The sequence below is a fragment of the Cebus imitator genome, unplaced genomic scaffold (assembly GCF_001604975.1).
Source record: "Cebus imitator isolate Cc_AM_T3 unplaced genomic scaffold, Cebus_imitator-1.0 Scaffold325, whole genome shotgun sequence".
NCBI lineage: Eukaryota > Metazoa > Chordata > Mammalia > Primates > Cebidae > Cebus > Cebus imitator.
The window spans coordinates 1,475,064-1,489,355 of NW_016107640.1; the positions used below are offsets into that span (position 1 = coordinate 1,475,064).

Genomic DNA, 14,292 nt, shown 5'->3' on the forward strand with positions numbered 1-14,292 from the left:
TTTTTTTTCCCCAAAAATATTTTCTAAGATATTTCTTTTTCAGCCACATAATAACTTTTATTACAGTTTTACAGTTTTTTTGACAAATATATTTACCATATTAAAAATCCTTGAAAAGTTGTAATTTCACATTTCTGTATAAAGTCCATATTGTAGTGCCAGCCCAATTTTGAGAAAAGTTGTTTATGATTGGTGGTGATTTGTGTCTTTTTTAAATTAACATTTTTTATGACCTATAATAAAACAGTATGAATTTTCTCTGAAGATTTAACAATCTGAATTATCCCTCTATTACCCCATTAGCGATAATTTAGATTACAAATAGTTTTCTAGTGTCATTTGTTCAACTATCTTTTATATGAATTAGAAGCAAAGCACAAAGGTATTCTTTTCACGGTCTGTATGTGGCTCCATTGTGGGAATGGGGGAGGAGGGTGAGGGCAGTGTGTGGGCTCTTTCCAAAGTGACTGAAATCACACTAATTTGTGGGGAAATTTTTCTGAATCATAAAGTCTTTTTGAAGTGTCATTTTACTATGCTCAAGTATATTGTTGCTTAAATTAAACTAACAATGCTTCGATGACTAAGTATTGCTAAATATACTAAACAATGTAATGAGTTGATTGATCAGCATACAAATTCTGTGTTTTAAATTATTGTTGTAAAATACAAGGTGAAATAAAGATGCTTCTGGGTGGCAGATTTCCAGAGTTTTTTTCACTAATTTGATCTGACATTTCTCTTGCAACCTTGTTTGCAATATTAATTTTCTTGGGAATTTTTCATGCTAATAGAAAAAATAGGCTGAGCCTCTATATTCTAAGCTAATAGAGTCCAGTTAATGAGTTTGAGTTTGGGGAAAACCCTTTGTAGGTCAGCTGCTTCTCCTGCCATTATACTGACTACTAATTCTGGAGGATGGATTCAAACATAAGTACAGGAAATGATACATGTTTTCAAAATCATTGTTTTCTCAATCTTGGTTATGCATTTCTATAAGAAACACTTGAGCAGGAGATTAAAGCCCAGCAGGAGACCTGGACTTAGTGTTCATGAAACTCTACCTTGCCCACCTACCTAACACCAACACAAACATAAAAATGATTTTTCTACCTCCTTTTGTGAACAGGCTTCACAGGCCTCCCCCGTGCTGTCTTTCAGCAAAGGAAGATGCACAGCTTCCCACCAGCCTTTCCAACTTCATGAGCTAACATTGCCATTATTCTCACTTTCATTATATTTGCCTCCCCTATTCTTGCCACTGCTGCTGGCAGCAAAAAAAAAAAAAAAAAAGGTGCAGCAACTTGTGAGCATCATGTGTGGGGGAGGCTGGGAGTGAAAAGGCAGGAGGTTGGAGGAGGGAAATGACAGCCTTATCTGGGCCTGCTAAGTGATGGCATCCTGGCCACAGCATATTTCCTCTGATCACACAAGAAACATCTATCTGTACCTATGTAATTAGACTCATCTATACTAGAAAGATAAAAGGGTAATGGAAGGTGACAAATCAGAGCCTTTCAAGTATATATAGCTTCACGATTTGTGTTTTAAAATATTTTAAAATTGATTTTGCTGAAACATAGCATTCCCCTCAGATGCAGACAAAAATAAATGTCCATTGTGCCTGTTTTTTCAGTATTTTGAGGAATTATATGCAGATGACCCTAAGAAGTATCAATCATATCGGATTTCCCTTTACAAACGGATGATTGTATGTAAAACCATAGTGCTTTTCTGCTGTCTTCCTCGCTACTTCTAGCCCTGTATAACTGAAGAGTACGCTGCTGCCTGCCCACTCCCAGGAAGTCTCTTCAAAAACTTTCACGAAACCTGTTTCTCCCCACAGCTGTCTTTTAGCCAGTGGTGTCACATCTATCAGTGTCCTAGTACATTGTCATGTTTGATTTGTTATTAACACGAGGCTTACAGTGTGATGGAAGCAAAATGTGATTTGAAAGATCACATAAACTCCAAGAAGCACAACTTAACACTTTGAAGATATAGCAACTATTCCCTTGAATGGTTGGCCTGGTATCTAAATCCACTCCTGTCTAAACTGGAGAATGAATATTTGTATTTGGAATGCCTTTCTTCTCCATAATCTGAATAACAAACCACACACATCACTGACTCAGAGCCCTTCTAAGCTCTTTCTGAACCTACTGTTGTCCACTTTATTTTTGATTATTGAGTTTTTAACCATGCATCTCATTTGAGTAGATTCTTTGTTAAATAGCCAAAAAGTATGGACTTTTCCTACCTTCCTCCTTAAGTGTACTGCTTTTGTTTTCTCTTTTTGCATAAAGCATTCATAATTACCCCTTTCTTCTGTATAAGCAAAATTATATCACCTGCAAGATTTTATAGATGCCTATGCCACCTGCCATTTTGGTTCCTAGGTAAGCAGACCACTCTTTATCCTGTTCTTTGTGATTGTTTTTTTCAACTTATCTCTTAATTTCCAAAACTTCTGAACTTTTCTTAAGTTTCAGGGCTAATTTTAGGGTGGCTCTCATAGAGACAGTGCTTCACACATGGACAGTGTCAGTTCCTACCTAAGTTCAACCATTCTTAAAGCTTCCCACACACCTTTCCATGCATTCATCAACATTTATTTTTGCCTAGTCAGTCCTCCTTTAAAAGAAAGCATTCTCCTGGAATAACAATACATTTTACAAGTATTCAGTTGATTTTCCCACATAGAGTCTACTGGAAAGACTCTGCAGTGGGCCTGCTGTCCATCACGCTGTGAAGGATTTTACTGCGTTGTATATTTTAACATTTGGCTTTTATTGTAGCTGCATTTCCCGTGCCTGCCAATTTTAGCCAGGTGGTGGCTCCACCAATGATCTTTTCTGGAGCTTTTATGTAAAACTAACAGTGTTGTTTCTGTGATATTGTGTCTGTTTTCCCTTGATGCATATTAGAAGGCCTGTTTCGATCTTTCTGATATATTTCTTTTTGATCTTTAGGATTTGATGGAACAACTTGAAAAACAGGATAAGACGGTCCGTAAACTGAAAAAACAACTGAAAGTATTTGCCAAAAAAATTGGTGAACTAGAAGGTATTTAAACATGTTTTTCAGACAGTTGCTGAGTTTTGATTGGAGTCTTGGCCTAAAGACTCATCTTTAGGCTATATGAGTGGCCTAATAGTGGTTTGCATGCAAATATTAGTGATAATAACAAAAAATTGACTTTTGGCAAACTAATCTCTGTTGAGTAGAAATTTACATTTCTAGATGAGAAAAAATGTTCCTTTCATGATAGTAAAATTTACAGATTTTATTCTGTAAGCATCTAATGAATATCTTCTATATGCCAGACAATGTGCTAGGCAGTATAGCACAGGGGTTTATAGTATGGATTCTGGAGTCAAGCTTCTTGAATTCAAATCCTAGCTCTTCTACTTATTAATCATATGATATTGGGCAAGTTTCTGAACCTCTGTATCCCTCTGTTTTCCCATCTGTTAAATGAAAATGATAATAGCATCCATCTGACTTGGTTTATAAGGATTGATTGAGCTATTAGGTTGGTCCAAAGGCAATTACATTTAATGGCAAAAACCACAAATGCCTTTGTATCAACCTAATAAGTATATTATACTTAGAAGAATTTGCGATACATAGTAAAAATGCTTCATAAACTTAGTTATTAGTTATTACTATTATTCTTAGTATTAGGGATACCAGGACGAGTATGACAAGAGTCTGTCCTCAAAGAACTTGTAGTCTAATGGAGGAAAAAAAGAGAAGTAAATGAGAAAAATATGAATTATGATAAGATTTTTAAAACATCTCACGAAATCTATACTTGGTTATTCTTGAGAAACAACCAAATATCAGTTGTTGTTATTATTTATATACAAATGAATCTCATCTTTTATATTAGTATGTTTATTCGTTAAGAGTTGTAGGTACAGGGATCTAGCAGTGAACAAGACTAAAGTCAAATTCTTTTTTTTTTTTTTGAGACAGAGTCTTGCTCTGTTGCCCAGGCTGGAGTGCAGTAGCGCAATCTCAGCTCACTGCAACCTCCACCTTCCGGGTTCAAGCGATTGTCCTGCTTCAGCCTCCTGAGTAGCTGGGATTACAGGTGCACACCACCACGTCCAGCTAATTTTTGTATTTTTAGTAGAGATGGGGTTTCACCATGTTGGCCAAGCTGGTCTCAAACTCCTGACCTTGTGATCTGCCCACCTTGGCCTCCCAAAGTGCTGGAATTACAGGTGTGAGCCACGCACCCAGCCTAAAGCCAAATTCTAAGCTTATTTCAATGTTCTCATTGCTCAAGGGATTTTGAGATACTCTATGGAATTGCCTTCAAATTATGTGAACTGTTAATAATTTCCTCTCATTGTCATTCTGCATTTAATTCTTGCTTGGTTCAAACAGTGAAGATTCCCCATCACTGAGGATATTCAAAAGAATCTGTAATGATTTAACTCTAAGTGTGGTTTTCATTCCTCCAACGTGCCAGGCCTTGTCATAACTGCTCCTTCTGTTTAGCCATCTTGCTTCTCCTGGTTAAGTCCTGCTCAGCCTTTGAAACCAGAGTCATAAGTCACATCCTCAAGAGCAGCTTTTCCTTATTACCCAGACAGACATTATGGTTCTGCCCTCTGTGTACCACAGTTTGGCTGACATCTTTTATGGTCTTCACTATGTCATATTTTTAGCAATTTTTCTGTTTGAATTACTGGTTTCCATAGTAGACTCTGAGCTTCCTGAGCATGGGAAACATCTCTATTTCCCTTTGCTTTCACACCACCTAGCATAGTGTCTGACTTATCAATCATTCCATAAATGTTTGTTGAGTGATTAAGTTTCAGAAATATTTAGAACATGGTAACATGGACATTTACTTTGTAAAGGATATTACTCCCTTGGATGTACAAATACTGAAATATTTCTAAACAAATATTTGTTTAGAAATCAGAAAGATTATTCTATAGTCATACTTTATATATAATCCTTTAGCACTACATGAGTCATATATTACATTAAAACTTGAGCCTCCAAATCACACACTCACACACACTATGTGAGTGTGTGAGCTATGTCTATTAGCAGAACTTAAAAATCTTTATTCAGAGAACTTTTTGCACTTAACCCTGCACTAATTATATCATGAGATGATAATCAGATAGCAAAGTATTTGCTTGGAAAAAAACACATTTTTTTTTTTTTAAGGAAGATGCCAGTTTTATTTAAACACAAAATGTGCACATAAGCTGTCTACTCATTTTCTTCACTGCGCAGCCTGGCATTGTGGTTGGTGACTCTGATGGCCAGCTGGGCAGCTCTTTCCACAATGGCTTTGCGGTTCTTGGGGGAAACATTGTGAGCGATCTCAGCACAGTAAGATTTGTTGCACATCAGCAGCACTTCCAGCTCCTTGACGTTGTGGACCAGGAACTTCCGGAAGCCACTGGGCAGCATGTGCTTTGTTTTCTTGTGGCTCCCATAACCAATGTTAGGCATCAGGATCTGGCCCTTGAACCTTCTACGAACCCTGTTGTCAATACCTCTGGGTTTCCGCCAGTTACGCTTAATTTTGACATATCGGTCTGACTGGTGCCGGATGAACTTCTTGGTTCTCTTTTTGACGATCTTGGGTTTCACAAGGGGTCTAAGGGCGGCCATGATGTCGAGGAGCAGATCGCTGCTACCTCCGTAGGCAGCGCCAAGAATGACATCGAAAAAAACACATTTTAAGTGTGTTAACTAGTGAGATTCTTTGTGTAATTCCTAATGATTCCTTTGCCATACTTTAGTAAAGTTTGATAAACAGAAAAGCCATTTATTATTTTATATAATTTTTATTAGTTTTCTTTGATATGTATATTTTTTAATTGAAGAGACAGGTTAGACCATTTTAAGATATTACTAATCTTAAGCCGTGTCAATCAGAAATCAACCTCATCAGTTAAACTATCCAGACAGCTATCAAGCTATAAGTAGCATTTGAAAATAGCGATTCATAGATCAAACAAAAAAAGACATTATAATACTTCTTAAGAATTGAGTTATAGGACCAGGTACAGTGGCTCTCAGCACTTTGGAAGACCTAGGTGGGCAGACCACAAGGTCGGGAGATTGAGATCATCCTGGCTAACACAGTGAAACCCCGTCTATACTAAAAAATACAAAAAGAAAAAAAAAGAAAGAGTGATATTTTGAATTAAGTGATACATATCTAGAGAATGAAATGAAATAGATTTATGTGACTTGGGCACTTGAGTATAGTGACCCTGCTTCTACCCCAAATAAAGAGAATCAAGGTGACACTTTTCATCCTTGTATCTCTGTGTTACACAGAAAATACAGGCATCATCTAATAACTAAACGTTGTCTTATGCTTTTCTTTAAATGTATTCCAACACACTTAAATCCTTTTGGTTCAAAATAGCACAACTCTTGCCTCTTCCTGCAATCTACATTTAATTAAGGAGACTTTTTTAAAAGCCAACAGAGACTTTTAAAAAATTGCTAGCATATATACTTTTTAGCAAAAACTATAGCTAAATGGAGAGTGTTTCAAAATTTGATCTGCTTTGTGCTATATTTTCATCCGGGGGTGACTGTTCCATCTTAATTTTCATAGAATCAAGAAATTTAGACATGAAAGGATTCTAGAAGTCAACTGGTTATTTCATGAGAGGAAAAAACTAAGGTCTGTAAGTGACCCACAGTCACAGCAGGTGAGATGGTAGGACTGGAGCACACACCTAAGGTCCACTAATTTCCTAGTTGCCTCTTTATTTATTTATTTTTGAGGCGGAGTTTTGCTTTTGTCACCCAGGCAGGAATGCAATGGCACAATCTCGGCTGACTGCAACCTCTTCCTCCCCGGTTCAAGCGATTCTCCTGCCTCAGCCTCCCAAGTAGCTGGGATTACAGGCATGTGCCACCATGCCCGGCTAATGTTTTCTACTTTTAGTAGAGTTAGGGTTTCACCATGTTGGCCAGGCTGGTCTTGAACCCACCTCAAGTGATCGGCCCACCTTGGCCTCCCAAAGTGCTGGGAATACAGGCATGAGCCACTGCACCTGGCCCTCCAGCCTCTTTATAAGATCACTAATCTCATCCATAAGGACAGAGCGCTTATGGCCTAATCACTTCCTAAAGGTCCCACCTCTTAATACTGTTGCATTAAAGATGAGTTTCCCATGGGAGGGAATGCAAACATTCAATCCGTAGCAACCACCAAGGTCTCTTGAGTGTTTGAAAACTACAGTGGTGTCCTGCCTTATCTGTTTGAGGTACCATATTTGCCTGATGCTACATAAAGTTTGACATTTTATTTTAATTAGTAGTTAATATTGCTAAATCTATCAAGGTTATGTTGAACTGACATCTATATTTTATTTGTGAGCTTTGCAAAGACTTAAGTCCCTAGGGGGAATTCAGAGGCAGGGAGAAAATTTTTATTGAGAGTATGGCAAATTTTATCTGACATTTTTATATAGCACCAAAAATATCCTGGTTAGAGATTTTGCAAAAGGAAGGTGAAGCTTTTTTTTAAAAAACAGAAACGTTCTTAGTAAAAATATCCATTGTATTTCACAAATTCTGAGATGCACAGTGTTTCCCATGTCTTAACAGTTGTTGATGGGTTATAGTTTAGTTGGCATTTTTAAAAATTAGTGTTATATAAAATACTGTATTTTATAACTGATAGAATCATAGATTTGATAAATCAGTAGGTTTAAAATATGTTCCTTGGGTTACATGGAATCCAAATATGTGTAATTATTGATAAACCTAGTATGTTGAACTTGTTTTCACTCCAGTTTCCCTTTTTTGAAATTGTATGTGCGGCTTAAAGTTACTAGTGACACAGACGACAGGGGTTTTATTATTTTGTTTTTTACATGCAGCAGCAGGCTTATGATTCACTGTGTGCTGCTTCAGAGGTCCTTGTGGTGTTGTATTTAAACTGACACCAGAAATAATTTATGTAAAACCACACAGTTTGAATCACTTCTTTTCTTGTATGGAAGAATACACTTTACAGTTAGTCCCGTGGCTTTCAGACTGGATCATGCTTATGAAAAACTAGATTATGGGAGACGGCCATAGCCCTGATCTGTCCAATCACAATCTGACCACTCTTTAGATATCATAGTGTTGCTGGATGGTGGTGACTTCACCTACACCAGATTTCAGCGCTGATAGTCCCAGTGTGTGCTGCTACAGCATGAGGTGGACGGTGTGTCACCAGGCTCCGTGCCACATAAGCAAGAGCACTGGCAGGTACTGATGTTCTCTGTGATAACCTCTTCCTGCAGAACTAGCTTCTCAGAACTAACCCAGGAAATTGCCCAAAGTGACACCAGAAACACTACTGACACCTCGTGGAGTCAGCAACATTAAACTTTCTAATGTTTTTGCATCTGATCTGCATTTTGTTTGACAGCAATCTCAGAATTTAAACTTAATCTGCGCTTAAATCTCTTAACCACTCTCCCTCCCTATAGAGAAAAGGATAAAAAACCTGGTTACTAGCGTATATCTCCACAGTGGCTGATAACTCATATGTCTCTTTACTTTTCGTTGCATTTCCCATTCAAGTCTCAATTGTGAGATGAAATTGGAGACTTTTTGTTTTTACTTTTAGCATAATTCTTCTCTAGCTGCTGCCCTTGACAATAGTGACCATCTTTAACATCTGAAAGCATTGTAAACCAGTGGTTGTACTTCATTGATTGCAACTTCATAGTAGAATTTTTAACATTCTATTTAAAAAATAATAATAACATTTAGGAAATCATACTACATAGAGATAGTTTATCTGCTTGCGATTTGTCTGGGAATGAGGTGGCAGGAGAAAATTAGGTCTTTGCCATATGAGGCCTTTGTGAAAAATAATACATTTTGCATCAAGTGGTATGAAGAAACGCTCTTCTACCAGCTATCTGCAGGTGCTTTGAACTGATTGTAATGATACATTTAAAGTAAATGTTCTTTTGCTTTTAATGACTGAAGTCATTGAGCCAAGGGCAAGGGGGAATTGTTTCTGCTCCTGCTGCCCCTTTGTAGGATATTGATTATTTCTCCTGTGAATAAAGTCAAAATATGTTTGACCATTTCTGATTAGTATCAGTTAACAAATATGTTAAACCACTTATTTTTTGGACATTTAATCTTATTAAAAATAAACCTTATTACATTAAAAAAAAGGTTTTGAATCACATAAGGTTATTTGATGTTAATTTATGGTTAGGTAGGAGTGGCTTTCAGAGTAAGATTACCATATAATTTTGCCATCTGTTCGACTAATTTGAACAGAAAAAATAAACATTTTAACAGGAGGCAATTAAGTGGCAAATATGGCAAGTTTCAGTTGTTGTAGAGTGCATTCAAAATTATAGGAACTTGGAGGCCTCTCAGCTTTTCTATGTGGAAAACATTTTCTCCTTCTTTCTTACTTCTCATCAAGTGGGCCAGATGGAGAACATATCTCCAGGACAGATCATTGATGAACCCATTCGACCAGTCAACATTCCCAGGAAAGAAAAGGATTTCCAAGGAATGCTGGAATACAAGAAGGAGGATGAGCAAAAACTTGTTAAGAACCTGATTCTGGGCAAGTATTTTCTGCATTGGATAAAAGTTATTTCTGGCACATAGGTCAGTGGTGGGAAAAATTAGTCACTAATTTTTGAAATATTCAACATAGGTTTCATTAGTCCTCATCACATACCGTGTATTCTAGTGCTGCAGTAGTGTCCTGACCATACCAAGCATTTTCAGTCCAACTGCTGGGACACGTGCCTCAGACCCACCTACAAGGATTGCTCTAGATCAGGTCTTCTCAACCCTGGCTGCACATTAGAATCACCTGGAAGCTTTGAACCATACTGATGTATTTCTCCCTCCTGCCCAGTTAAATCAAAATCTTTGCCTAGCAATGTCTAGTACTTTTTTAAAAAACCCCTCAAGGCCAGCCTTGGCAACATAGCAAGACAGCATCTCTCAAAAAAAAAAAAAAAATTGGCCAGGTGTGGTGGTGCATGCCTGTAGTCCTAGATGCTCAAGAGGCAGAGGTGGGAGGATCACTTAAGTCCAGGAGTTCAAGACTACAGTGAACTGTGATTACACCACAGCACTCCAGCCTGGGCTACAGAGCAAGAGTCTGTCTCAAATATAAAAATAAAAAACTTCTCAAGGGATTCTTAAGTGTAACCATGGTTGAGCACAACTTCTCTAGGCCATTTAGGTTCCTAAATTTCAGTGTTTCCTTAATCACCTAGAAAGGTTTGCAACTAATTAGGTCAAGGACAACAGCGTAATAATAGGGAAGAAACAAAAGAAAAAGAAACAAGGAAAAGATTCTAACAAAGGAAGAAATGGACAGAACAAATGAGATGGGAGTAGAAGAAGCATTTCAGAGCAGCACACTGCCTTTAAGATTGGGTCTGAGCCTGCTGGCTTTGCAAGAAGACTTTTTAGAGGGTGCTGGTGAATGATTAGCGTGCACACTGTAAGTTGTGAAGCGAAAATCCTAAAAACCTCTCCTTTCAGCCTTTGCACAGCATTCCTCCTGCCAGGTGCTCGGGTGACAGCAATGTGATTGGCACTTATATCTGATTGAATGTTCCTAGCATTAAACTTGGTACTATATATAGGTGCAGAGTTGCTTAAGTTTCAACATGAATTTCATTTAGCAAAAATGTTAAGGAGTCACTGGTTTTTAAAAATAGAATTAACAGATTTATCAATTCAGCAAATGTTTAATGAACTCTTATCATGTGCCAAGCATTTTCTAGGTAATGAGCAAAGTGAAGTACCCATTCTCACAGAGTTTACATTCCAGGGGAGAAATAAAGAAAAGAAACAAATATAGGATGTGATGGAGTAAAAAGAAGAAAGAGTGAAGGCAGGTGTACTGGTTTATGCAAAATTTTCAGGAAACACTCTTTGGTAAGGTGATCTTTGGACATACACCAAAGGAAGTAAATGAACAGGTCATGCTAATATCTAAAGAAAGAACATTCAAGGCAGAAAAATAATAAGCATGTAGGCCCTGGGCAGGGGGCATACCTGGCATGTTCAACCAACAACAAGGAGACCCATTTGACTGGAGCAGAGTGAGCTGGAGTGAGGAAGGGAATATGGACTATGGTAAGGATTTTGGCTTTTATAAATGCACGAGATGAGAAGCTGCGTGGAGGATCCTCAGAATAAGAGTAACATCATCTGACCAGTATGTTCCAAAAGAATGGCTCTGACTGTTGTATGGAAAATGCACTACTGGGGAGCGAGTGATGAATGAAGGATGCAAGTTAGGGAGCTATTGCAGCAGCCCAGCAGGAGATGACGGTGACCTCCATGGGATGTCTGTAGCTGGTAGACAGTGAAAAGTAGTTGGATTTGGACATATTTTGTAGATAGAGCCAACAGGATTTGTTGATGGATTGGATATGTGGTATGAGAAAAGAAAGGAGTCAAAAATGAACATGAGGCTTATAACCTAGGATACTAGAAGACTGGAGCTGCCACTCATTTACTAAGATGGGGACAACTTCCAAAAAAGTAGGTTCCATAGGGAAGCAAGAGATGGGTTTGGTAGAGGCTTAGTTTCATGTGCCTGAGAAGAGAGGTCAAGAAGGCAGTTGATAGTGAGACTGGAGTTCAAGGGAAAAGTCAGCACAGGAGATATCAGTTTGGGAGTTGTCACTATATAGACATGCCCCACACTCTAGAATTTTTCTACTTAATGAGCTATTAAAATACCCTTTTTATATTACCTGTTTACCTTGAATGATTGAATTCTTACATGACAACTGTGCTTTTATATCTCACAATGCATGCCTTACAAAAATTATCCATGTTATATAAAATTATTATTTTTTCTTTTTTTAGAACTGAAGCCACGTGGCGTAGCAGTCAATTTGATTCCAGGATTACCGGCATATATCCTGTTTATGTGTGTTCGACATGCTGACTACCTGAATGATGATCAGAAAGTAAGGTCGCTGCTAACATCAACAATTAACAGCATCAAAAAAGTATTGAAGGTCAGTTCATGTTCAACAAAATTCTCGTTATGAATTGTTAAAGATGACAGAATCTGCACTGATTGCTTTTCCTTCCTTCGACTTTAGCTAAGTTGCTTGTTATGAACACTTTCCAGTTTTTATTTACTTATCTATCTATTTTTATACAGGGTCTTGCTATGTCACCTAGGCTGGCATGCAGTAGTGCAATCTCAGCTCACTGCAGCCCTGGTGCAATCCCAGCCTCAAGCGATCCTCTCAGCTCAGCCTCCCAAGTATCTGAGACCACTGTTGTACGCCACCACACCCAGCTAATTTGTTATGTTTTTTAGAGACAGGGTCTCAGTGTTTTGCCCAGGCTGGTCTCCAGTTCCTGTGTTCCAGTGATCCTCCACCTTCAGCTTCCCAAAGTACTGAGATTACAGGCATGAGCCACTGCACACAGCCACTTTTCAGTCTTGAGTGAAAACTTCTACTGGGAGAAACATTCTTCCTTGAACATGTGTATCTGCCTTCTTTCAAAACAGGGTTTAAGTTGAACAGTAATCAAAATTAACTTGGCATAACTGCATTTAACTGTCCTGTATACTAAGTTTATTCATGAACAGATATAGTTTGATGTTTTACTTAGAACTAAATTAAAAATATTTAGTAGAATCCAGTATACAAGAAATGTAATACTGAAATTAAAATAAATGTTAAATAAGTTTAAGACATGGCTCATTCATATAAAAAGAGGTCTGATAAAACATTAAAATTTTTCTTCCAACTTTTTCTCCACCTCACCCCATAAGTTTCCCTGTTACCTAAAATGTGAGGTTCCATGTGGGAAGCAACACACAGATGCTAATCAGAGAAGAGAGACTTGGAAAAGATAGCAAAGTTACATAACTGAGCAGAAAGCCTACACAACTCGGTAGTCACTGAGTCACCTTGCATAATCCCCCTCTTGACTCCAGAGAAACAGTGAGCACAGGCTTAGTTTTAACTCAGTGTTGTTGTGAGGAGCTCAGGTCATGTGCTGCAAGTCCTTTGCTTTCTGATTATCGAACTTAATAAGAACTTTTAGGGTAAAGATAAGTGGATAGTCAGCATGCCCAGTGGACTCTTTCAAATGCAAGACTTCTTTTATGAACTTTAAAAAAAATTAGGTAAAACATATATAACATAAAATTTACCATATTCACCTTTTCAAGTGTTCAGTTATGTAGCATTGTGTTCACACTGTTGTACAGGCATCACCACCATCCATCTCCAGCGCTTTTCATCCTCACCATACTGAAATGCAGTACCCGTTAAATACTAACTCCCCATTCCTCCCTCCTGCAGCCCTGGAGGGTGAACTTTTGACAGATGCTGGTTCTCTGTCAGTCCCTACTGTGCAGACACTTTCTGTCGTTAACACTCTACAGTGGTTACTAAAGCATGGAGTTTCTGAAGATTGAGTATTTAAAACTTGATGAATGTTTTCCAGACATAAATCATTTTATTTTTAGTGTGTTGATGCAGTTTGCACTTAGATAAACTACAAGTTTTGCTACCTTTTAGGCCAGTTCCTAGAGAGAAAAAAAAGTGAATCATAAAGTTTTCTTTCTGTCATCACAATTGCAAGAAGATACTTAACTGGTTTGACTATCATACCAAATCGTGTAAAGATTAAAAATGAGTGGGTACTAGAACATAACACTGTTTAATACCATTTTAAGTTAATGTGAATTCGTCCCACATCCCAGTTTTGAATTGTGTATTTGTCTTGCATACCTGTTTCAACTTTGGCAACTGTTTTTTTGCCATCAGCCCTACACAGCATAACTAGTCAAAGATACATAGAGAATCCATACAGTTTTTAGCTTATGATAATTTCTGATAAAAACTGCAAATAGCTTTGAATTCAACTTGTTTTCTCTATGAGATAGAGTAAGAACTAACATGGATTTATTAATTTTGATCAAATACAGCTTGTTTATTATAGAAAATATTACTTTGATAAACTCAGTCTGGTAACCTCTTAGGTAAAGAGTTGGCATTCAATTTTAATATTTTTTTTAATCTCCAAAGAAGTAAATGTTCTTTTGCTTTTAATGACTGAAGTCATTGAGCCAAGGGCAAGGGGGAATTGTTTCTGCTCCTGCTGCCCCTTTGTAGGATATTGATTATTTCTCCTGTGAATAAAGTCAAAATATGTTTGACCATTTCTGATTACTATCAGTTAACAAATATGTTAAACCACTTATTTTTTGGACATTTAATCTTATTAAAAATAAACCTTATTACATTAAAAAAA

General features: G+C 37.5%; 2 protein-coding genes across 5 annotated transcripts in view; one reads left to right on the top strand and one right to left on the bottom strand.

Moving 5' to 3' along the window:
• MYO5A (myosin VA) overlaps window positions 1–14,292 on the top strand; it is a 214,798-nt gene that overhangs the window by 186,386 nt on the left and 14,120 nt on the right. For 2 of the 4 annotated variants that reach the window (XM_017504603.2, XM_017504608.2), the window contains 4 exons: window positions 1,637–1,711; window positions 2,973–3,066; window positions 9,449–9,595; window positions 11,875–12,029. In XM_017504603.2, the coding sequence (XP_017360092.1) occupies window positions 1,637–1,711; window positions 2,973–3,066; window positions 9,449–9,595; window positions 11,875–12,029 (471 nt within the window). The remainder of the gene's footprint in view (window positions 1–1,636; window positions 1,712–2,972; window positions 3,067–9,448; window positions 9,596–11,874; window positions 12,030–14,292) is intronic. The other 2 variants (XM_017504607.2, XM_017504612.2) reach the window with 1 other exon arrangement.
• LOC108286646 (60S ribosomal protein L32-like) lies at window positions 5,199–5,688 on the bottom strand. The gene has a single exon (XM_037729946.1). It carries the CDS (start codon window positions 5,647–5,649, stop codon window positions 5,242–5,244), a length of 408 nt encoding a protein of 135 aa, XP_037585874.1. The 5' UTR covers window positions 5,650–5,688; the 3' UTR covers window positions 5,199–5,241.